Source organism: Pithys albifrons, chromosome 5, assembly GCF_047495875.1.
Source record: "Pithys albifrons albifrons isolate INPA30051 chromosome 5, PitAlb_v1, whole genome shotgun sequence".
In the NCBI taxonomy this organism is placed as follows: domain Eukaryota; kingdom Metazoa; phylum Chordata; class Aves; order Passeriformes; family Thamnophilidae; genus Pithys; species Pithys albifrons.
Window position 1 is genome coordinate 70051177 of NC_092462.1, and position 26071 is coordinate 70077247.

General features: G+C 41.1%; 1 protein-coding gene across 7 annotated transcripts; it reads right to left on the minus strand.

Moving 5' to 3' along the window:
* Positions 1-1185: 1185 nt before the first annotated feature.
* Positions 1186-25842, minus strand: ST3GAL5 (ST3 beta-galactoside alpha-2,3-sialyltransferase 5). 7 transcript variants are annotated; one of them, XM_071556999.1, is made up of 7 exons: positions 25772-25842; positions 14433-14554; positions 12631-12745; positions 9517-9860; positions 7829-8015; positions 5097-5255; positions 1186-3841 (listed from the first exon to the last, which is right to left on the minus strand). In XM_071556999.1, the coding sequence occupies exons 2-7, from the start codon at positions 14474-14476 to the stop codon at positions 3575-3577; spliced, it is 1116 nt and encodes a 371-aa protein (XP_071413100.1). In that variant the 5' UTR covers positions 14477-14554; positions 25772-25842; the 3' UTR covers positions 1186-3574. The 7 variants fall into 7 exon arrangements, with proteins under 7 accessions (XP_071413100.1, XP_071413094.1, XP_071413097.1 ...); XM_071556993.1 differs by having other exon boundaries at positions 14443-14554; positions 25772-25836; XM_071556996.1 differs by lacking the exon at positions 25772-25842 and adding an exon at positions 25688-25771 and having other exon boundaries at positions 14443-14554.
* Positions 25843-26071: the final 229 nt, after the last annotated feature.

Genomic DNA, 26071 nt, shown 5'->3' on the forward strand with positions numbered 1-26071 from the left:
CCTTCATTTTAGATGACAGAAACAAAAATCTTAGTTTGTCAGCAGGTATATCCCAGATTTATTTATTAACTAATAAAAGATCTATGTGGAATACCCACACCTTAAGTATGTTAGAACCTAGGAAAAGCAAGACCTTTCCCAGGTCACAGAAATTTCAGAGAGCAAAATCCAGGTGCTGGTAAGATGAAGGATTTGTATACAACCTTGCTGCTGGCACGATGGAGGGATGATGTTACAGCATTGCATCTGAACTGTCCTTAACAGGTGTGTGAGCTCTCCCTGCATCTGCCCTTGGCACAGGCAAAGGGGTCACACTCACAATACACATCTGCATCCTCTGGTGCACTCCTATTTCCTGCTGGAGCTCCAACTGCAGCAGGAGAGCTGAAGCTATCAGCACACAGCCACCCATTGGAGAGGCTGAACTGCTCTTCTGCTCATCAGCATCTCAACAGATCCTACAAGCTCAGCTCCCAGTTCTAATGCCAGCTGGTGACAGACTGCAACCACTCTGTCTGGCACAGCCCCACTCCACAGTCCAGCAGCTCTACATGGCTCCTCACGTAATTCCCTGCACAGAAACCATGAAAAAAATTCAGCATCAGAACAGGCCAGGCACATCCATGACTGTGATACCTCCTAAGCAGAGAGTTACAAAGAAGAATTCCAAGTGAAACACAATGGTTTTATCACAGGTCCCAAGCTCTTTGTTGACTTGTTAACCAAACACCATTAAGGGACATCTACAAGGGATGATGCAGACTCTTTGCATCATCAGATCTGTGACACAGCCACAGAGACACACAGTTTTGGTTCTTACCTCACCTCCAGCAAGGCTGAGGCACAGACCAGAGGCTGCAGTCTGTTTCCACCATTGAGGGAGACACATCCCTGAACTTAAAGTCACTGCTGTAACCCAGTCAGAAATACTTTCATCCACATTAACTTCAAAATCTGGGAAGCCTGTGATATGATCAGTGTTGAGATGGATTCTCTCTTCCAGGCACCAGACAGATAATTCCACTGACAGGTAATAAAAAGTATAAATGAACTTAGAAAGAGTTACCAGCTACTACATTCCCTTGAGTGCCTGGGATTACATCAAGACTTTCAACTGGACTTGTAAGACATGTAAAGTCCTTAATAAAGGAGAGAGAATAAATGGCAAACTGAGCGACAAATACATAAATAGAAAGTGGTTTCATCAGTTTATTGCTTTTGGCTGCCATTTCACAGAGGGCTGAGTCTCTGCAGGGATGTTCAATGCAGTACACACACCACGGAGAACAAGGTTCCATCACAAGCCATAAAACTGGTAGGAAAATAATCTAATCCTACATCAACATGATCTGAGAATCTGACAGTAAGTACAGCATCTACAAAAAGCCATTGGCGTTTACATTCATCAACCTGATTATTTTTAATTTGCTGAATAAAGCAATGGTGAGGGACCAAGCACTCAGTAACACATACTTTGGGTGTATTCAGGATATCCCCCCAGTGCACACGTTCTGAATCTTCCAAAATATCACTAATACTAAATTAAATTAGGATATTTTGCTTCCAGTTTAAATATCAGGAGAAAATAATTAGTGTATTTTAATATATTAACTAAAAGAATATTTGTATAAAACTCTTCACACATGAAATACTTTTAAATTAAACAATATACTATACTTACAAGAAAAACACAGACTAGAAATTTATTGCAAGTATAAAAATGAATGTTTTTCATGGAGGAGGAGGCTAGATTTATATGATTGTTTTGAACACAGACAGTGCCAAAGATAAGAATTTCTGATTTTCAAATTGGCTCACCACCCACAGCTGGCTTTCAAGGACATGCAGGTGCATGGGATTTATGAAAGATAAGGTCCACAACTTTCTCCAGAATTATGATTTATTACCTGAAGTCATTTTATTGTCTTTTAGAATAACAATTAGAACCAGCTCCCTGCTCCTGTGCTCTAACATTATCATTTATTGGACCTTCTTTCCAAGGGAAAAAAACCCAAAACACAACCACACTAAGCTTGCATTTCCCCATTAGTATTTTGAAACTTCAAAACTACAACTACATTCATATCTTTGCCTGTACCAGAAGAAAAAAGGTGGGAACATTCACATATGAAGAGTCCACGACTACAAACAAAGTTTCTATGCTGACCTTTGATCAATTTGCTAACGAGCTTTCATTTCCAAAGAAATCGTTTTTCACATACCATACATTGAGCAACACTAGTCAGTGCAAACAGTCATATCTACTGCTCTAGTAGTTACAAAATAAAATGAACATCAAAACTTGCTTACAGATCTGCACAGCCCAGTGCTATGGCTTTCCAGGGCACTGGTTTCCAGTCAAAAAAACATGTATCTATAGCTTTATTTATTATTTTTGCCTTTTTAAATATGCTGGTTTCAGCTGTTACATAGTTGTTACTAAATTATACTATTTTCTCAAAGTTATTTTCTTCTTAACTTATACACACCCATCCAACTGCTGACTTAAAAGTTCATAGGAGAAGACCAACAATCTACCTCTGTGTCAACACTAGAGTTCATAAGGGTTATCAGCATTGCAACCTATTAAGGTGATGATATCTATAATTAATTAAAGACCATAAAATTAACCAATGGAAATGTTAACCTAGTCATAGATTCTATTATTGCTGAGTAAGTCATACAAACTGATGTTTTATAGAACCAGCAATTCTCAAGTCACTCAAGAAAAAAAAAAAGAGTACTTTTGTATTAATGCCACTTCTTCAGTTTGGGTAGTTGAACTCTTGCTGCAAATCACCTCCTTAGAAACATCTAGCTGGGTGGTCAGGAATGGAAATGACAAATGAGACAGTTTGGGTTAAAGCCTCCTCCTGGCTAAATCCTCTTCCAGAGCGCCCTGGGCCCAAATGTGCCTCATGACAAAGCAGTATTTGAACCCAACACATTAATACATCAATGATTTTAATATCACTTATAAATGCCAAGATACTTAGTACCCACTTGTTGCCACAACAATTCCTTTTCCTTCAACTCAACTCCCACATTTGTCCTTCATACCAAAAAACCGTATTAGCATGAAACCAAAAACATATAAATATTTGAGGGGGAAACGCAGCACTCAAATTCAAGTAATGGAGGACTTGAGAAGCACATGCCTTTCTTTTCATGGCATGCAAGAAACGGAGTCAGACACCAAGAACTGGAACAACAAAGGCAGTAGGTTCAGTGGAAAATAACACTTGTACGCTCTTAGACATTTCAGGCCAGTGATGTGTGTTCCATGTACATCTGAAAATAAAAAATCTGCTTTTATTCAGACAAAACATTAAATACTTTATATGGATCTCTTTCATCTCCAAGTCATATTTACACAGCTATTCACAAAAATGTGCAAAGTAAAATCTGACAACAAAATTCATTTACAAGTCCAAAAATTGAACGTGACAGTAAAAAAGGCAGTAGGGATTCCACGTCCATTTTTTATACACTTTAAAGAGCTAAAGGTAGCAAAAGTGTTGATTCCAGGTGAACCTCTGGAAATTTAACAAAGCCTGTCCATGCTGCACGTCAGTCACCAGCTGTCTTTGCTGCAGAATTCACAATGTATCCCTCCAGTGAGGTCTTTGACAACTTTTTCTTTGACCAGTTTTTGCAGGAATTTTGTTTCGCTTGTCACATTGTGCATAGTTTGTCTGTTCATGGCAGCCATGCAGAGGTTGTTGTAATAGTGCAAAGGTGTGCTGGGCTGATCGAGGTCATACCCAAATCCTGCTAAGCTCACTTCATCACATAAATGTGTGGCCAGAACAACTGCTGTGACTCCAATTGTAGGTACGTTCTAAAAAGGGTAAAAAATGAAGTTTCCTCATTTCAAACTTATAGTCCTTTACCAGTTTTTATAAACATTTAAATATACTATGGGTGTGTGTATATATCTATATATATATCTATATCTGTCTATCTATACATATATATACACAAAGTTTAATGGTTTTGTCTATTCCCTCTCCTCATTTAAAACTGAAATCAAAACAATTAATTAAAACTAACAATCAATTCAACGACCAAGTAAAACTAAATACTCCAGGGCAAAACATCAATATAACTTGAGTATTTGCCTTTAATGAGGCTTTTGGCTGTCAACACTGAATTTTTTTCTATGAAGGCAAAATGCCCTCTTACTGTGTTGTTAAACTGCAAGTGAACCCTCACTCCAAACACTCAAACAACTCCTGACATGCAGTTAAACTTGACAATTCTTGAGGTACACTTATTGCAGTCTTAAGCAACAAGAGGCTCTCTAACAATACTCCTCAAAACATGACTTCTCACTGAACAACCTGTGAAGAAGGCAAATATACTATGACACAACTAAGGTACATAGCTTGGCAAGTTATGTTATTCTGATAAATAAATATAAGAAGATCCTTCAAAGATTGGTGCAATAACATTAAACGCCTTCACACAGAGTTCAAGAGAACGAGTGACATTTAATTTCTCAAGCTTGTAATTAAAATAACAAAAAATGCAGTGTATACTTAAGCCAGGCAGTTCATCACTCTGTACTGCTGCTGGAGCAAAGGACATGGAGGGAGGATATGCCCTGAGCACTCTGGCACACGTAGCAATTCCAACAGCTGGAAAGTTGCTTTAAACTGGCCTGGCTTCCAGACCCTCTCTGCTTTCCCTGCAGCTGGAGACACATCTGCCTACAGCTGGTGGCTGGTTTGGCTTAACAGGGCTGTTCTTAGCACACTTAACATATATCAAACGTGTGCTTTTGAATATTTCACACCAGTCACAAATATGTGTGAGTGAACACAGTCTACTGGAGTGAATTTGTGTCTCAGCATCTGAATGCCATTTCATGTCAGCATGCACAGAAATAATACCTCATCTAAAAAGGTGAGCTGAAATCTTACTTTGATTTTGCATGAGAAAATACAAGAGGCCTTTGAGAGCACATAAATACCCTATTACTTCAGGCCAGCTCTGAAACTGCACAAAGTAAAAAGCCAAAAAACCTTTTTCAGTTTCTCATTTTATTCACCTTGTATTTTACTGTTTCCTTCTGGTAAAAAGAAACTTCTTACCTTATCCCAACCCCAGAATTTTGATCGAGGCTCAGGAAACTGTAAAATGTCCAAAGCTGTCTCTTTGATAATGACTGGATTTAGAATCCGAAACTGCTTTGATGTAAAAGGGATTTTCTCAGCAACCTGCCTCCAAAAGAAGAGCCGCACCCACAGAGGCTGAGAGAAATAAAAAATATAGTTCAAATGGAAACTCTGAGACAGACACAGTAACAAACACATGATACAGAATTCACCAGTGACTCTGAAAAATTCAGGAAAAAGTTTATGGCTAAGCTGGTTCAGGAATACCAGTGCACAGCTCAAGTGACAAATCCAAAAGAGGAAAAACCTTCAATGTATTTGGAATTGCAGAGAGGACATCAGAGGGAAAAGTCGTTTATTCTGAGCATTTGACTGCACTTTGTGTCAATAAGTCAACATATCCACCAGCCCCACAGGTTCTCCAGGCCTTCCCCATCACAACTGGGCAGGCAGCAGCAGTTAAAAACATATGAAGGAAGCCACAGTTTTCCAGAAACATTAACCAGGCATTCTGAAGAAAGCACTGGATTTAAAACAATTGTGCTTAGGCTTTGAAGTGAAGAGCTGCTCTTTGACAGCCTCCATCTAGTGATAATGATAACCTTAGGAGAGGATTTACACAGAACTCAGAAAGCCAGATTCTGATCTCATGCCACTGCAGTCAATTAGATGTTCACTAATGGAATTAAAAATACTACATCACACTCATTTTTCAAGTCCAGAAAATGGGTAATGTTAAGGAAATGATAAAACTGATACAGCTGTGACACAGAACTATATTTTTTAATCAGGTTTTATGGAACAGAAGCTTAAACTGATCAAATACAGGTACCAATAATTCCTGTCTTTCCACCCATAATTTGAATCAGTTTACTACAGTAGTACCAATACCTGCAGAGAGAGCTGAGCCAAGTGAAAAGTGAATATTTAAAAGAAGCATGTTTGCTATTCACAGAATCACAAAGATGTCAAGGTTGGATATCAAGACGTCCAACTCCCCTGGCTCAAGCAGACACCTCAAGCCAGATGCTCAGGATATCTAGATGACTTTTGAGAAAGATATCCATGGATATTCAACTCCACAAGCTCCCTGGACAACCTGTGCCAGTGCTCAGTCATCCTCACAGTAAAACTGTTTCCTAATGTTCAGAGGAACCTTCCTGTGTTTCAGTTTGTTCCCATTGCCTCTTGTCCTATCACTGGGCACCAAGAAAAGAGCCTGGCTCCATCCTATTTTTACCTTCCCCTCTGACATTGATGTGCACTAATAGGTTCCACCTGAGCCTTTCCTTCTCTAGGCTAAGCAGTCCCAGCTCCATCAGTCACAGCAGAGATGCTCCAGTCCCTTAAGCATCTTTGTGGCTCTTCAGAGGACTCCCTCCAGAATGCCCATTCCCAGATCAGATGCTGGCTCTCTGCATTAGCAAAAACAGCAAAGCAAGGCAGAAGGTGGGAATGAGCTGATCTTCTCCTAAGCCACACAAAACAAGTACAGGTACTCTTTTCATAAAGTACACACTTCCATTGTGCAACTCACTAACAAGAGGATGCTGCAGGTGCCCAAAAACAATCACTCTTTCAATCGCCCCAAAATAAATTTTAATACAGGAAGCCAGCCTTGTACTAGTCATCCTTCAAATCCAAACCTTAAAACATGGAATAGCCAGATAGCTTGTAAAACAAGTATGTTAGGAATCCAACTCAAGTTACAAAGCTGCTGGTCATCAAAATTACTACACTGCTGCAGAGAAGGTCACAGACCAACACTGTCTTGTACACAGTAAAAAAAAACAAACAAAAATAAATAAATAAGATCAGGAAGCAGAAGTTCTTCACTTTGCACAAATTCAGAGATTCAGGAAAATCTCTCTATAAAACATCTCAGATAACTGAAAACAAGGCAATATCCCTGCACACACTCTCTGGACTAAAGTAGTAGTAGACAGTCATGGTCAACATTAAACAGACCTTCTATATGATCCCATATTGTAAAAATCACAGAATTAAGAAGGGAATTTGGAGTACCTAAACTAGCACATATCAAACTGTTAAAAAACTTAACAAGTTTTCTTTTAAATCCCTCTCAATAATTTAGAGCATTTGTTTTCAATCTGTGGTCAGAGAAATGTAGCTACCAGTTTTGCAACATGCAGAAATTATCTGCCTGCAAACTGAAAGAGGTGGAAGCCACCAGTCCAAAGTTAGTTTGCAAACAGGAAACCCTTTCTATCAGTTCCTCGGGAATCTCTGCACTTCTTTAAATATTCAGTGAGAAATAAGTAATTTGTCATTTTGGAACCACAGAAAAATGTTCAAATACATTTTAACTGCATGTATGCCTCTTGTAGGAGTAAAAGCTTTAGTTGTTAAAAAAAAAGGATTGGCATTCATTTCTATTCCGGGCTCTGCAGACTTGAACAAAGGACTTAAACCTAATGTGAAATGAATTCCACTTTAGTAAACACTCAGTATCTCATGTAGCTTGGTGCAAACCACCAATATCTGCAGAAAAAAAGAAGTATTACTGCCAGCATGGAGCTTCAACATGAATGCTGGCCCCACTGTAATCACGAGACAGAGATTAAAAAAAAACTCAAAAAGTTATTGTGCTGAGGATCTTTTACAGGAAGTAACATATGAATCAGCATCTTAAGCACTAGAAAACAACAAAAAAAAGGAAGGATACATAAGACTGTTGTATTACATACCAGTGTTTCATTTTTCACCATTGCTTGAAGCCAATTGAAATCCACACTTTTAAACAAAACAGCCACAAACAAACTTGCAGGAGGATATTCGTGTTCAGAAAGGGGAGCTCCTTCTGGGTAAGTCATCCGTATGGTCGTTTTGTTACCAACGTGATCTGTGTATCCTTGAACTGGTGCATCATTTAACCTAGGGGAAAAAACCTATAATGGAGATAAACTATATCTAATAAACACAGGTTATAATCTCATTAGAATATCAGACACTAATCAAACACCTGTTATTTGGCCCACAGATTTTTAACAGAACACAGTACAGTGCTTTCTCAGACCCTCCTTGCCTCACATACTCATCCTGCCCTTATCTCTGGGAGGAAGTCAATTCTATTTCTAGATTAAATGGCATAAGTGCAAAACTTTGAAAAGAGAAGCTTGAATAGGAAAGTAACTTAAAATAGTACTGCAGAATTTCTTGTCTATTGCCTTGTGTCAATTCAGAGGCTTAAAAGAGTAAGGGGAAGAAAACACACAGAAAGTTGCTTATATTATCCTTTTTCAGATATATATATACACACTCACATGAGTATTCCACACAGAAAAGCATTCATATTGTCCCTCTGATGCAATGGAATGCATCCTGTGAGTTTAAAGCATTCCAGTTCACCAAAACTTTCAGGTGCTGGCACATGGCTGACAAGAACAGCATCATCCCTCTCCCTCAGTTTTGCAGAACAGTGTAAGTCCTGCAAAATTTGTGGATCAACACCCTCACACTGCCAGCCCTAATTTCAGAGAACAACTAGCGCAAATTCTCTGCCCCTCCACATGCTAACAGGTTTGCCTACCTTTGTATTGATGCCTAAAGTTTCCTGCAAAATACACACTCAGAATGATCTCTAATACGTGAGCAATCCAGGAAGATCCATGTAACCCATATAATTCTAAAAATCTACAAAATATGCACCAAAATCCTTAGGCGTCAGTTTAAGAGCTACTGACTCAATGTAATCTTCCCTTTGTAAGAGGAGCAAGCCATAGTTTACAGAACAAGTCGGGAAAACGCTTGTATCAAATTTATTTGTGACTTTACATCATTAAAAACAAGGAAGAGAGTTCAAAGATCAGTGTTTAGAAGGCACAAATACAGAGCACATAAGCCCCATGTTAGCAAGTGTGGGCAATTACAGAAGGCATATGCCGACCTTGCAAAGATCAGGGAAGACAAGTGTGTGATAAGGTGTATAAGCAAATAATATACTGAAACACCTAATAAATTTTATTGTGTTTGAACTAGGTTTATAGAAAATCCTTTCAAATAAGGATCCCAACTAGCCAAGGGGAAAAAAGCAGACGTGAGTTCTCTGAAAGCTTGAACATATTAATTGATAAAACCAGGATTGTCTATTTGTCTATGATTTCACTGATTTCTATCTCATTTCTGCCCATAGGTTGGGGTTTTTTTGGTATCTGAAGTCCCCAGATAATGACACATTTCCTGTCTTGTGAACATGACAATTAATTTTGCTCCTAAGTCTTCAAATTCCATCAAGTTACAAGTAAAGTTATCAAAAGCACTTTCAGAAATAGTCTTACAAGTTGCATAAATGTTGGAGATACTCTCCTCTTAGAAAAAAAGTTGGCTCATATAGTAATGCTGAAGTAGTTGGAATCCTCAGATGGAAAATATGTACCTTATAACAACATCAAACTGATTCAGTAAGTGACCCAGCTCTGATCCATGAAGAATTCCACCACTGCCAACAACAACACAACGCTTACAGTGTTTTGACTTCACATCTTCTGGTAAATCATGCTCAGGTAGGAGTTCAAGAAGATTTTTAAGCTTATCAAAAAACTTGTGAAATCCAAATGGAGGCTCGTATTTAAATAAAGCTTCTTCTTCATTTATATTTTTCCTTACAAAGGGAGGTATGTCCACGCTATACTTCTCTGCAAATAACCTGCTCATTTCTCTCTTGGCATAGGAAGGTCGGCACTGTTCCTGCAGTGCGGCACTGGTGTATTGCTGTGCTCTCTACAACAAAACACAGATTATTTCAGTCAGCAAAGCCAGCTGCAGGAATGTACAAAAGCCTCTCAATGCAACCCAACAGCTGTATAACAAACGCGGGGTTTTTTTAAATAAAGTTTAAACGTGAAAGTACAACACATTTTAAAGCATTTACTGAAAGGCAGATACCTGCCTCTCCACACAACCACTTAAATATAGATATGAGGTTTCCTAAAGACTAAACCAAGCTGATACAACTGCTAAGTGCAAGCGAGCTGTTTAAGAACACTTGTCCTGTTATTTACAGCAACAAATAAGATCTCGGCATAGATTTTCTACCTGTCTAACTCAGCAGCAGGTGGAATTCTACTCTGCTGTTCAACTGCATGACCTGAGCTCTGCCTGTGGTGGGATTCTACCAGAGACACATCCATTGGGTAAAAGTGCTGTGAAACAGCAGCCTGGACTTGCTTAGTAATCAGAATGGAGCAACACTTCTTTCATAAGTATTGCTAAGGTGATATTGCAAAGGACTAAAACAGGACTTTAAAAGGAATGCAAGGGGGGAGGGCTGTTTCAGGTCTTCTCTCAAAGGCTAGTTACCAAAATAAAAGACTACAGTTCCATATTGCATAAGAAGATTAAAGTGTCAGATGGAACTACATATTGGTCCAATTCACAATAAAAACAAAACACTACTCAGTACATTTTTAGCATCTGTAATGGCAAGCCAGTATCTGATGTAAGGAAGAAGAGAAACAGAAAAGGTATTACTTTTACCAGTTAAAATAAAACCTTATCATGTTCCCTTCCCCAATAAACTCTGCTGTTTTTCCTTCACTGTAATTAAAAAAAAAAAAGGAGCAAACATAGGATCTAAAAATTTCAAATTTATTGCCAATGCAATTCTCTTGTACTGTTAAGGAACAGGAAGTGTTTAACTGGGTGCTCAAGGGGAGAAGTTGTGCTGCCTTTTTTTTCCTTCTTTTTTATTAACCAAGATTGATCTACAGAACTGCCTCTACCATCCAGAACTTTTCTGCAAGTTTGGGCATAAACACCACACTGGGCAAAGCACAACTGAGCAACTTCATGCTGCAGTTTGGGAAGAGCCAGCGTATCTTTGGAAGAGCCTCAATTTTTAAGGCTGACAGTTCCACACCCTATTAGTAACATCAATGCAAATCATGTGACAACTGCCCCAAACAGTTTGCAATTAGCTAATACATAACTAGACCAGAGCAATGCTCTTTGCTCTTCCTGCACCTAACACAAACAAAATGAACCATGAGACAGCAATAAGCACAGCCCATGCAGTCTTCAGGTGTTTGTTCTTCAGAATCAAGAATATGCTATTGAAAAAATAAATAACTCAAATGAGAAGAAAAGGGCTCAGAAGGGAAAAAATATGCACTGAATATAATGGGAGGTGGGCAAGATACACAAGCAGTAATGTTAAGACTGCCTGTGCTGGTTTAAAGGCGAACCAGCAGGGGAAATGAACTCACCACAAGAGAGATTATAAGTCAGAGCTAAAATTTAATAATAATATTACAATAAATACACTGACACAAAAGGGAAATTGCTTTCAACTCACAAAAACCCAGCAGTATAACCCAGTGTCCTGGGGCACAAACCCAAGGGGGTTTGTTTGCCCTTGTGCTGAGACCCCTGTGGCTCCCCCAAGTCCAGAGCAAAAGGAAGTGAAAAAAAACCTGGTGGTGCAGGCGAGGGCTGTGGTCTGGGTAAGACCAGTGATCTCCTCCTGTCGAGGTCCTGCTGCTCCTCTGGATCCGACAAGAAGTTCCTAAAGTCTTCTTACCCACCACTTATGTACCCTCAGGGAGCACCCAGTCCCTCCCCCTGGGCAGGGACTCACACAATGGGTGATTAACTCTGGAGCCAGGGGGTATTGTTGAACTGTTGATGGCCCATTAGCAGCTCCGCCCCCCTCAGGCTGAGTGTGAAGGTGATAATGACTCCCTGGGCAGCTGCTGCTAATGGCCCATTGTTCTTGGGGAATGAATAGAGGGGGTAGAATACACAGCTTTGATCACCCCCACACAGTGACAACTGGTCCCTCCTGCTCAACTAGGACACTGCCTTAAATCAAGGCTTCTGCTCTAAGCTGTGTCTTAGCACTGAGACATTCCAAGACAGAGGTGTAACAGCTCTAATCCAGGTAGGTTCTGTTATGAAGTGCAAACAGATTAAGTAGCAAAGGCTTTAGTATTGTCTGCTTAAAAGCTACATGCAAAACTGTATATGAAGTAAGTAGTTGCTACCTTAAATGAATAAATTAAGTAATAGCTGCACCCTCCTGCATATTTGCCTTATGATTCCAAAAACATCTAAGCCACTACAAGTCAAAACAGACCAGGGAGCTGGCTTAGGTAAAAAAAAAACAAAAAAAAAAACCACATTTGGTTGAATGTGTTGGGTTTGGGTTGTTGTGGCTTGGTTTTTTTTAATATGTTACTTTTCATTTGCATAAATTTTCTGATCACCAGTGTCACCTGCACTGACACAATAGTAGGATGACATGGCCATTTCTTAAAGTCACAGTTATCTCATTTTAGCCCTAAAAATCCAGTTTCTCCATCAACTTCTGTTGTCACTCCCCAGGAACAAAAACCAGAAGTTCCATGGCATGAAATGAAGCAAAATATATTTTCCCTCAAAGGATAATTTTAGCATTCTAGTTCTTTGCTGTACAGCCCTATAACTCTATATTATCAATTAATAAACTTTTTTTTTTTAATCCAAGTGAAAGTAAAAGGTAAAATATACCAACCCTTACGCGATCGAGGTCCACATATGTCATTTTTGTTCTGTCACATTCTTCAGGGCCAAAATGTAATTTGAGGATATAAAGGAAGCACCCTCCAACCACAAATAGTACAAGAATTCTAAAAACAAACAGGAGGGTGAGGGGTAGGAGAGAGGAACAAAAAATAACCTTTTTTTCCAGCGTTCAATCAACTATTAAAACAGTATTTTAAAGCAAATTGGTAACAGTTGAAGAACTTCAGATGAACACTTGCATTTGAATCAAACAAAAAAACCCCTATTGCTTTGTTCACTTCAAATCTTTCACAACTCTTCAGAGCTATCTGCAGGAAAATAAAAACATTACCTAGATGCTTTGACAGGAACATGTTGCCTCATATACTTGCAATGTGTCTCTGATGAGTCAAACACCTCCCCTCACATAAGGAAACCAAGAGTTAGTTTTGTTTCCTTCTTTAAGGACAGTCTATCTAGTATTATGTACTTTGTTGCAAGCTTGAAAAAAAGGGATGGAACTTCAAATTGCAAGATTTTGGGCCAATAGCAACTACAGAAACAAAACTTTCAACTCACTGTCAGGCCAGAAAGCGGAATTTAGATGCTCAGGTTTATATTGAGAAGCCTAACTTGGTTATTTACATCCCCAAAACATGCAGAAGAAAGAAAATAAACCCAACAAACTTTAAAATTGAATACCGTAGACTATCTGTATTTTTGATCTTCTGATTTCTCATTCCTAAGGAACACTACTCACTGTTGATGTCAAAATAGTCACTTGACTCATTTCATGTCTAAACCAATCTGTAAAAAAACTGCACCATTATTTGGTTAGAGCTTTGGTCGATGCTCAAGTATATAGTTTGAACTTCGTAATTGATTTTCACTTCCCATGGTCTCCTAAGGACTGGACATTTGTTTAAACACCTTTACAAAATATACAGCTTACTAAGTGTCCAGTACTTCTTGAAACTCTTTCACACTAAGTTAATACTTAATTAGTTAATACTTTTCAATATATTTTTTTAAAAAAAAAACTTGTACCATATGAACAAATAGATGCAATCCTGTCACTTAGTTTTCAGTCCAGGCTACAAACAAGATAAACACTGGAAAAGCAGCACTGTTCTCACATCTCATTTAAATAAATTACATTTTGCACTTACAGGTCATCTGAAACCTTCCTTAGCATGTTAGGCTGCAAGCCATGGAAATCAGAAATCAGGGAATTCACAGCAGATGAATGAGGCTGGTTTTCATCCACAGAAGTTTATCAAGCATCCCCAGATTCAGCTGGGGCTGCACTATTCAGGTGCTCAAAAACAACTGTGGATACAACAGCTTGGGTTTGGGGCTCTTAAGCTTTAAGACTTAAAAATTCATGTGGCACCCACAGTAGTGAATTTCTTCGGTCTCAGACATGGTTCTGGATGTACATGAGCACACACTTAATAACTGTAATTTGATGTCAAGTTATAAACAATGGAGTAAGATTTTTGATGCAGCGTTTCAGAAGAAACACCTCCCCAAAATACCCACTCAATATCCAGGAGCCTTCAAAGCTTTGAGATGCTTTTACTTTTCTGGATATGAAAAAAAAGACTGGAAATACCTGTGAGCAAAGTAATAGGATCTCACTTTGGCTTGGGAAAACAGGTACTACAATGAGTGAGCTCAGGCTCTTGCAAGTGTTTTCAATGCCCAAGCCTCCATCCAGTGCCTGTGGCAATCTCATGTCTTGATTTCTTCATCCTTTTTGTAATTGGGAACAAAAACTGACCTCTGTGTTGCTGTGACAATGACACTTACTTGCAAGTACCTTTTAAAAACCAGCTCGGTCTTCTCATCTTCATGTGCAGCCACCTTACACCATTGCACAGGAGGTGAACAGTCGCTTTTCAGCTTCACAGAGTTTTTGTCACTCAGCATTGCTGGAAAAAAAAGAAAAAAATTATAACATTTGCTGAATTGAAAAAAGTTCACAGGACTTCCACAACTTTGTTTCCCAAGGACTGTGGTTCTTAGTTATGGTGTCAGGAATACTGAATATTTTCTGATCAAGAACACACTCATTTCAGCAGCATCACCAAAACCCAATTCTAAAATGCTACCTGAAGTCTAATAGTTGCAATTACATCAGTTACTGTCAAACATTTTGGTTTGATCTGGTCAAACACACTCCAGACATGGAAAAAAAATAATCTATACTATGCTCAGGGTATTTAGGATCCCTGAATAAAAATCAAATCCCTGCACTACAGTACTCTGGAGGCTCCAAGGATGCTCCCAGCATGCAGAACCTGTACAAGCCATCCTCAAAACTGGAGTCCATGTTTCAAACCAATTCCCTGGTTTTCCCAAGGTTAAGTAAACCTGTCTCATCATCATTGCTCTGAATCCACCACTGAGCTCTTTAGCAGCCCAAACATCACAGCCAGCAACTTCAGCAGCAAGCACCAAAGGGGGAGTGGAGGAAATTTTGCCTGGCATAGGGCAGGAGCAGGAAGCTGCCAGCACTAGTGTATTTTCTGTGCACAGCAGCAGCTCTCCTTCAAGAAACACTGAGAAGTGCACAGTCCTCCCTCACAGATGGGCAGATCACTAACCATTAGCTAATAAGAAGCAATCTCACTGCTTATCTTGTGTAAGTTCCCATGAATGTCTACCAGCACGCTCCACTTATGATTTTGGAAAATAAAATGCAGGCTGGAACATCAGCTTCTCGCAGGCTGCTGCCATTAACCAAAGATGTGAGCAAACAAGGAAACACTGTGCTATCTCTGAGTCTGCTGGTTTTCCCCTGAAAGAAGAAGGGATGTGAGTAAGGGTTTTTCCTGCCCACCCTTGGCATCACTCCCTTTGATTAGCCAACCACAGAAGGGTGCAGCCTGCTCCTCCATAGTGAAGGATTTCAGCCCTACTCCTTCCCTTTGATCTCAGTGCTTGTCCCTCTCTGCTACAAAGTTTACTCCTTCAGTTCTCCTGCCAAGAGCTCTCTCACAAGAACTATTAAAAAATTCAAGGCTAAGGGAAGGCTTTTATCTAGGGATCACAGTTCACAGAATATTCCAAGCTGGAAAGGGACCCACAAGGATCATCAAGTCCAGCTTCTAAGTGAATGGCCCACAGAGGGATCAAACCCACAACAACCCTGGTGTTATTAGCACCATGCTCTAACCAGCTAAGCTAATCTCAGGGATGATCTCCTACACACTCTTTTCCACCTCTTTTTATTTCACATAGTGATATGACCCATTTGAACCATCCTCTACCGCCACCTCAAAACACTCTGTTTGGACAAAAAACTGATGTTCTTAAACACCAGGATGAGGGGCTGAGGAGGCAGAACTGTCCCCTCCAGATCTCAAATCCAAGCCACTGAAATTTCAAGAGTATCTAATTCAGAACTCAGTCTCTCTGCACAGTCATGCATCATTTCTCAGTAACAAATCTGATATACACGGTAAAAGGTCAAATACCACAAACAACTGTGAGACAGGGTGGGACAAGGAGTTATAAAGATCAACAACAGCATCTGAAGTCCTTCAAAGAGCAAACAACAGTCAGGTGATGCTTTTAGGGTAACATGCAAGTGATAATAACCCACAAAACAGAGGAAGACAAAAAAAAGCCTAATTGTTTTTGCCACAAGGAAACTTCACCCACCGCTTACCGCAAACTCAGGTAACTTGGTTATTATGGCACTACTAAGATTCTCTAATTACTCACCTAGCCGTATTTACTAATTGTACAGACTCTGAGCTCTCACACCTATTTGCAGGCCTTTAGCACAAGCCTGCATCCCTTTAAATAGAATCTCCTTTCAGCAGATAAGAAGGCACTGTACAAACCCAAGTCAACAGCATTATGCCTGTCTTGGAACAGATGAAACTGAAGCCTAAGAGGTAAGTGACACTCCACAGTCCCCCAGAACTCTAGCAGTTAAGCTGGAAATCAAATACAGCTCCTATCTCATACACAACCTGTCAAGGATACAAGTCAGCAGGTCACAGGGAACCTACTAAGCCTTAAAAGCTCCTCATTTTCCCAGAGCACCACCTCCTCTTTACTGGCTGCATCTATACCACTGAATAAAAGGAGTGTTGAGCAAAACTGGATGTTGACACCACCATCCCAGTCACCCACATCACGAGCCCAGTTTGCTCTCAGCTAAGATTTGCAGCAAACCAATCAAGTCCACACAGGTAAACAAAATTCATTACAAGGCATCAACAAAATTCATTACAAGGACCATACCCTGGTTTTAGTTATGGATCACCAAGTTGAACTGCTCTAACCTTGAGATTTTCAGTGCCAATCCAGCAGGATTTGTACAATCACCTTTAATTCCAGGTATGACACACACTGCTCCTGCCATACACAGACAAGTTAACTCTGCAGCCCTCACCTGGTACCTTCATACTGTGGGACCCGGTGCCTTCATACTAACACACCTTGAGATGTCAGGTATCCACAGGGATCACGTCAGCATGCACAGGGAGCAGCCCCAGCTCATGGAGCAATCACACTAAACAAACACTGATCAGAGGATGAGAGCTGTGCAGGAGAGCATGAACAAGGCCTGCAGACCACGTGGAAACTCCAAGATCACTCCACGTCCTACAGAGAGTACACTCCATCAGATCACTTCAGAAGAGACTGTCAAAGACCAGCACAAACAAGCAGCACTCAGCACTGTTTGGGAAAGGGAAGGGGATCTCCCACTGACACGGATGGCTTTACAGCAGGGACAGCACAAAACAGGGCAGCAATTACATCTGTCAGTTCCACACATCTCCATAAACACAGCTGGGGGGAAGTATAAAGTGGAACCTTTCTTTTTTAAAAATGAAAAGGCAGGAAGCAAGCTTCATCCATTAGAGAACAATGTGGGTAATAACTCCCTCTCGGGTAAACATAAAGAGATAACTTGATCACAGTCTATAGGAACCTACGTCTAATATCTAATATTCAGGAAAAGAAAACAACAAAACACATAAGGGTTTCCTTTCCTTTCACAAGATAAACTTAACCCAAACACTCCTCCTCCTCCCCTCCTTGTCTCGGCTTCCCTTATTTTTGCCAGAGGTTACATGGAGCCTGTCACAACCCCTTTGGTGAGGTGACAAGCAGTGCAGGAGCTGGAGTCAGGTGCAAAATGTTTTCTATATGCAGCCCCTCTGTGATTTTCACTGGGTTTCTTGTGCTCTTCTGTGCCTCTTACCAGCTTACCTGCTCTAGCATAGGTATCCCACAAGTCCCCCAGGGTGTTCCTCCTCCAAGACTCTCCCTCTCAAGTCTCTTTATCAAAGCATGATACCCTCAGATCCTTCCCATGCTTTCAAACTCAATCATCCTTTCAATGGAAACAATGCATCATAAGGAAATAAATTTTGCAAATAACCCCTACCTGTTTACATAACACACATTAAACAATTTTATTTTTTAAAACCAATAGTGGATCAAGCTTCATCCCAATAATAACTCCGGGGTGGGGGGGGGGGGGAAATGGTAATAAAACAACAAAAGACCTGAAGCTTAGGAGAGTTAGTTGGGCACCCCATTATACTCAAAGGACCCTGCAGTCACAAGTGTTGTACAGTCAAACTTGCCTTAGGACTGCAACTAGAGCTATTTTTATCCATTCAAAACAGAGTATTTCTTAAACACACACACACACACACACACACACACTAAATAAAAAATAAAAAAATCAGTAACATATTATCTTTTGGCTTAAATAGTTTGTTACTAAAATACCGAATCAATTTGGAAAATTGCAGCAAGCAAAACATCAGAAATTGCAATATAGTGAAGGACTGCCTCACTTTCAGAGGATCACAGAATGGTTTGGGTTGGAAGGAACCTTAAAGATCATCCAGTTCCAACTCCCTGCCATGGGCAGGGACACCTTCCACTAGACCAGGCTGCTCAAAGCCCCATCCAACCTCACTTTGAACACTTCTAGGGATGGGGCAAACACAGCTTATCTGGCCAACCTGTGTCAGTGCTTCTCTACCCACACAATAAAGAATTTCTTCCTAAGATCCAACCTAAACCTGCCCTCTGTCAGTTTGAAGCCATTCCCACTTGTCCTGTCACCACATGACCTTGTAAAAAATTCTTCTCCAGGCTCTCTTGTAGCCTGAAGGTGCTGTAAGGTCTCCCTGGAGCCTTCTCTTCTCCAGGTGAACAACTCCAGCTTTCTCAACTTGTGTCTAGAGCAGAAGGGCTCCAGCCCCTCTAAACATCTCCATGACCTCTGGACTCACTCCAGCAGATCCACATCCTTCCTGTGCTCAGGACCCCAGAGCTGGATGCAGCACTGCAGGTGGGATGTCAGCAGAGCAGAGCAGCAAATACCCCTTCCCTCAACCTGCTGCCCATGCTGCTTTTGATACAGCCCAGAACACAGCTGGTTTCTGGGCTGCCAGAGGCAAAGCCAGCTCATGTCAAGCCTCTCATCCACCAGCATTCCCAAGTCCTTCTCCTCAGCCCTGCTCTCCATCCATTCTATGCTCAGCCTGTATTTGTGCTTGGGATGGTCCTGAACAAGGTCCAGGACCTTGCTGAACTTCATGAGGTTAACTGTTCAATGACTTTTGCAGAAGTTAATCCACATTTTAAACGCAGATTTAACAGATCAGGAAAACTAACATAACAACTTGCCTAGATGTTGAATTTGGAAACAAAATCTATACAAGGAAAGTAAAAAGCCTTTTATCTGACTGGCCCATTCATCCATAATGGCAAAATACACAGGAAAGGTGGGGACAGAAGAGGAACAGACAAGTTATTCCAAAGGAACAGCTTCTGAATGAGAAATCTCTTTCTATCACACAATAAACATTGAAATATCTTCTTACAGGACTTTTGTTCAATGGCACATGACAAAAATCATTTAAAACCACAAGCATGAGGAAAAATTCCAGAGATATTACTGATTTGAGGGAGACTTATCAGGAACACGTTAAAGCATGAGAGACTTTTGTGTTATGATCTCTAGCAGTGTATTCAGTGCTGGATATTTATCTTCACATAATCTTCTGATCACCATCCTACCAATTCCTATCCCAAGAAATAAAGAGACAGAAGCCAGGGAGCTGTTGCAGATTAGGGACTGACAGCTTCTCATCAAAGGAAAAAAGTGGAGCTAAAGTTAAAAATCAGACACTTCTGTCAATTATTTCTTCATCTACAACTATGTAAGTCCTACAGTTAAGTTGGTATTTTAACATATTTAGATATTTGATAAACTTTTCTTGAATATTATTTGCTTAGTCCCTATTACTATTGAATGAAAAAAGCATTGGACAAGACATCTGTTTCCAATGAAGTCAGTTGGTTTGATTAGTTCAAGAATACATCCTTGATGGCAGAAAAAAGTTTAGCCTTTAATATAGTTATAAGCACTTACAATGGGACATTATGCACTCATGTAATCAATGTGTCTTAGAAACTGAATTTTGAATGGAAAGGCTTTTTAACTAGATGATAAAAAGTAAAAGCTTGTGTCATCTATACAATCTGAAGTTCATTTGGTCAAGATCTTCCTTCTCAAAAAATACTAATGTATTAGTGAACCCTGTATGTGTGGACACAAACGGCAAAACGTGAACTGAGGAGCAAATAAGAATTTCAGAGCAGTCGACAGACACTCTGAAAGGAACGAACAGGGTGGCAGGTGAAAATTGTTTTGCCTACAGCCGTGAATAACAGCAAGCAACAGCAGTGCCCTAGAGGCATCATAATTTTTTTTCCTTGCCTTATGACACTCTACTTGTGTTTTGTTCTAATTCTTTCATGGCTCATTCCTACACCCTCTCCCCAACATCAACCACCAACTCATGAAATCATTAACAACCTTACATAATTGTGTCTATTTGCCCAGTCTTTTCCTTCAGGAAGGAAACACATAACTAGGCTGCAATGTGCTTTTAACCTTGGGTCATTCAGATAGAACACAGAAAAAAACTGCTCCAGCTCAAATCCAGTTCAGTTATCACTTAATTACAGATACGCAGAGTGAAACACCATCACTTCCTTTCAGCAGCATTCACAACAAGCTTGTTGAACATTAATAGTGCCTGCTAAAATAATGTTATAGGTAAAGAACTCTTAATGAGGTTCTAAATGACAGTTCAATGGTCAAATCAGGGACACCCTCTTAATTTCATTTCTGCCTTGATATCCTCTTCTCGAGTCAAGCTTTCCTGACTTTTCTGTGAAACCTCTTTCAGGTGCTCTAAAGTGAGGAACAGCAAAAAAACGTGATACATAAACACAAGAAATATCAACAAGATGTGCTTCAACACTTAACAGGGCTGCTGATGCTTTGTGATGGTGAAAAACAGTATTTGGATTTGGAATTTTTCTGTTTCCCAAATGACTCACAGAAAGAGTGTCCCAGCCAAGCAGGAAGAAACAGATGAGTTAAAGCATTGCTGTTGTGAATGGTGTGGTATTGAAAAGATAAGTTTACTTCTTACAAAGGAGGCTTCTTAACCCCCTTTGTCCCTTTTTCTTTTGGAGCAAATCCCAGTTTTCCCTTTCATGCTACTTGTGTAAGAAACAGTGTCCTGCCTGCTCTGGATGTTCAGAACCTGATGGCAGCCACTCCTCAGCATCTGCTGAAGCCAAACATGCACAGTGAATGAACTGCCACGCAACAGCAGGCAGCTGCTCCTCAGAAACCTATAAACAAAACAAACCAAAACACTAACAAACAAACAAAAAAGAAAGCCTTGACAAAACAGATGCAAACACTCGCAGGCACATGAACGCAAATTCTGCATGCACATGTATGTGTTTATATATGAACAGAAAATCCTGGATTGTGTGGCACAGTGCTCTCACAAAAACGGGGAACAAATCAAAAATCAAATGTTCATGTTGCAGAAACCACACCGGGTCTGACCTCCCTGCCAGCTCTGTGCCATCACTATGCAGCACCATCAGCAAGCTGCATGTCTGATCTCTTTTACAAGCTGCTGGAACAGCTGATAAAAAGTTTGAAAATAGGTGGGGTTTTTTTATGTCTTGCTGTCCCAGTTGAACAGGAGGGACCAGTTGACACTGTGTGGGGGTGATCAAAGCTGTGTATTCTACCCCCTCTATTCATTCCCCAAGGACAATGGGCCATTAGCAGCAGCTGCCCAGGGAGTCATTATCACCTTCACACCCAGCCTGAGGGGGCAGAGCTGCCAATGGGCCATCAACAGTTCAATACCCCCTGGCTCCAGAGTTAATCACCCATTGTGTGAGTCCCTGCCCAGGGGGAGGGACTGGGTGCTCCCTGAGGGTACATAAGTGGTGGGTAAGAAGACTTTGGTAACTTCTCGTCAGATCCAGAGGAGCAGCAGGACCTCGACAGGAGGAGATCACCACTCTCAACCAGACCACAGCCCTCGCCTGCACCAACAGGTTTTTCTTTTCCTTTTGCTCTGGACTTGGGGGAGCCACAGGGGTCTCAGCACAAGGGCAAACAAACCCCCTTGGGTTTGTGCCCCAGGACACTGGGTTATACTGCTGGGTTTTTGTGAGTTGAAAGCAATTTCCCTTTTGTGTCAGTGTTTTTATTGTAATATTATTATTAAATTTTATCTCTGACTTATAATCTCTCTTGTGGTGAGTTCATTTCCCCTGCTGGTTCGCCTTTAAACCAGCACACTTGCACAGTTTATTACCAGTGTCAAAGAAATATAAAACATGCAAATGCAATCCATGAAGAAGCACAAACAGATCTGTTTCCTTTTCAGTGATTTTTTTAAGCTCTGTAGCAGCACCTTGTGCATTTTGTTGCATCTGTGATGCGTAATGAGGCTCAGTGTTAATCACTGCATTTTTTCAGAGCTGGTTTAAACTGCATTAAAGAACCCACCATGGCATTCACACCTTCAGTTTTACTGCTATAATGCAAGAAAGAGTTCCACATTCAAAATCTCTTCTGTCATATCCAGTTTTCATGTAGCCTGTGTGGCAGAAATCAGACCAAGAGGTGTCACACACATCAAGGCACACATTCAGGTGCAGACTGCTCAGAAAGGTCTTATTTTAATGTCTCCATCACTGCTCCTCAGAAACCCCTCCCACGCACATCTCACGTGCTCCTTTCACATCCTCCTCCCCAAGCCCACAGACCCACATGTGAGGAAACACTGCACCACTTCAGAACTTTGAGGAAAAGCCACACCAGCCAGGATGGGAGGGAAAGAGCACATTGTCCCAGCACATCACCCACCACCAGGTGGGCAAGCTCATTGCACACAAGCAGAAGGTATTTCTGAGCCCCTGCAAGGAAGCCAAAACAAATTGTGTCTTTCCCCTTATGTGGGAAGTTTGAGGAATAAATCTTTCCTGAAAGAAATGGTTGGAAAAGACAGGGCTTGGAATTAATCTTTACTGGGCTAAGGAAACATGCCAGCAGACCTACACTGCCCAGATGATTCATATTAGATCTAAAATTATGCCACAAAATAGCACCGAACAACTGGTAATTATGGAACCATGTTAACAGTACAGGAGCATTTTTACCACAGTACCATCTAACAACGCTCCAAGAGATCATGGTAAAGTCACACTTCAGCCCATAGAAGCAAAAGAGGAGATGCCAAAAGTCTCCCATAAAGAGAAGGCTAAAAAGGAAACTGCAGTACAGCAAAGAACATTGCTGGAATCAATTTTAATGCTTAACTTCTGAATTCAAGACTTCAGGACCTAACAGGTTGCAGAGGATGCTGATGGGATGGGTGAATGAAGAGTTTCTCAAGGAGAACAGAGAGCTTGGCTTGTCCAGCTTTGCAAAACAGGTCGAGACTTTGTGCCTGGATACACCAAACATGTAAACAAAGCTAAAAGCACACAATTCAAACAAAAGCACAATGTTAGCACACAGGGAAAAGGGGACATAAATAAGTAGGGACTATGAGCAAAAGATTCCTGAGCAGCAAAGCAATGGCCTTCCCATAGGGGTAATGGAAAATAACAAACTACACAAGTTTTAAGGAAGTCCTTAATAATTTAAGAATGACCTTATGAGAGATAGTTGCCTGTAACAGGGAAGACTCCTCTGTGATCCAGAAGCCCTGTGTCTGAATTAGAGTTGTGTGGTTTTGAAGCACTGGATGCACCTACTGCAGATTCTTTAAAATCTGATGTATTTGAGCAGGATTTGTTCAGGCTCACTTGTAGTTTGAAAGCTATGCCATGACAAGTTTGAAGCACTGTCTGGGGCTTATTCAGTACATTAGTCTTCATCAAAACTCAAGAGCCACTTATGTGTTCCAGGCTCTGTCATCTAAACAAAACAACCTGCCCTCCAAATACTCCAACTCCAAAGCAGCCTCATTGTTTCACATCCATCACTTAAACTGATGGACGTAAAGCAAACAAATCTGAACATTTTTAGCCTGTTCTTCTCAGTAAAAGGAAGTTTCTGTGATCACACTTTGTCCTCCTACATCCTGCCCCTAACTGGCTATGAATCATTTGGCCAATTTAATGAAACTCTTCTGAAGATAGGATGCTAAATGCTAAGAAATTCGAGGAAACCAGAGGTGGGATAAACTCATTTCTCATCAGCCCAGAGGAAGCAGATAATGCACCAAAATGCTTTCACGCACTAACTCTCCAGCTGGATCTTGACCTTTTAAAGGAATTCCCTGAGTTTGGCTTAGCAGAGGCTTGGGAGACAGCTCAAGGTTTCCTGCTCTGTGATCCTGAAGGGAGATAGTAACCTTGCTGCAGCATAACAGATGGAGTAACAGTGTGCAGGGAAAACACCCCTTCTAAACTGCATCTGGGCAGTCCCATCAAAAGCTGCGTTTAAAAACATGAACCCACTTTAGAAACATAAAGCATTCTCTACAAGTTTTCTTTTGAATTAAAAAAAACAAACATTCAAATCCAAGAGAATAGAACAAAATCCTCCCTTTGATTCAGCGCTGGGAACATGTGGCATAACTCCACCAAAGACATGTTCAACGAGACTTTTATGTTTCCAGGTTTATATACTTAGTTACAACTGATAACCCCTCCCCAAAGTTAAGCAGTAATTTTAGGTGACTTGTAACAGATCTAGTGGGTTGCTCCTATCTCTGCAGCCCTTTATTTCCTTTTAACTAAACAATGTTCCAGCTTCAAGCCTCAACCTAGGCAGGTTTTCTGATTTATTTCTTAGAGATTATCATCTAATTTAAACAAGGTTTTGGTTTATTTCTTACAGTTCATCTTACAGTTACAGGGTTAAATTCCTCTTTGTCTAAAGCTATGCATGGTTAAGATAACTGACAAATTTGGCTACAAGATAAAATCAAAAATTAATATAAAATACAAAGTTAGTACAGGTCTGACTAAAAATTAGTAAAGACCATATGATTTTATGGAGAAGGGATAAAATCCTTTTTATTGAGGCGTCCCTGAATCACTTTAGAAAAAATTAAAACATGCACCTTCATCTACCCTTTTTCTCAGAACAAGGCAAAGCCAGCCATTTTCCACAGGGAGAGCTGTTTACATCCAGTAATTTCATGATTCATTTCCTATTCAGTTCCCTAACTAAAGAGAGCTGCAAAATAAACATCCCTCCTGCATCACATCAGCCTTCTATTTCGATCTCACCTGCTGGAATAGAAAAAATAAATACGAAACAAAGCTCAGGAAAAAAAAAAAAAAACAACCAAAAAAAAAAAAAACAACACCTTTTCCGTGAGTAGCGCTGAAGAAAATAAAAAGATTTTGGCAGCAACAGCGGAAGTCGTATCTGTTTTGCATTCACATCACTCCAAGCATGAAAAGACAAAATCACCCACAAAAAACCGCTTACTGCATCCCGCAGATGGGCAGAAGCCTATAAATGTAACTCCAGAGGCACAACCGAAGACAGCCGCGGCTACATCCTCTCCTTCCCTCAAGGCAAACACTGCTCCCATCGCCCATCTGCCCATCATCAGCCCAACCTCCCCATCGGGCGCCTCTGCGGGCGCATCCCGCAGCCTCCATCCGCACCCTCCATCCCGCCCTCCATCCCGCACCCGCAGGCCCCGCGCCGCCGCGCCGGCCCCCACCAGGCTGGCCGTGCTGTTTTCCCGGTGTTTCCCCGCAGTTTTCCCGGTGTGTTCCCCGCCCCCGGCGCCCCCGCCCCGCGGTACCTCCGGTGCGGTGCCTGGGCATGGGCGCGGCGGCGCCGCCGCGGGTAGCGGAGCGCTCGGGGGGCGGGGCGGGGCGGGGCGGGGCGGCACGTGGCGGCTCGCGGCCAATGGGAGTCGAGTGCGGCGCGTCGCAGCCAATGGGAGCTGAGCGCGGCGGCGCGCGGGGCGGGGCGGTGGCGATGAGAGGAGGCCGAGCCAGACCCGCTCTGCGGCGGGTGCCGGTGCTGGTCCCACGGGCGTGGGTTACACACCGTTCTCTCCTCAGTAAATCGCGGGGTTGGGTTTCGGGTTCCTTCCCAC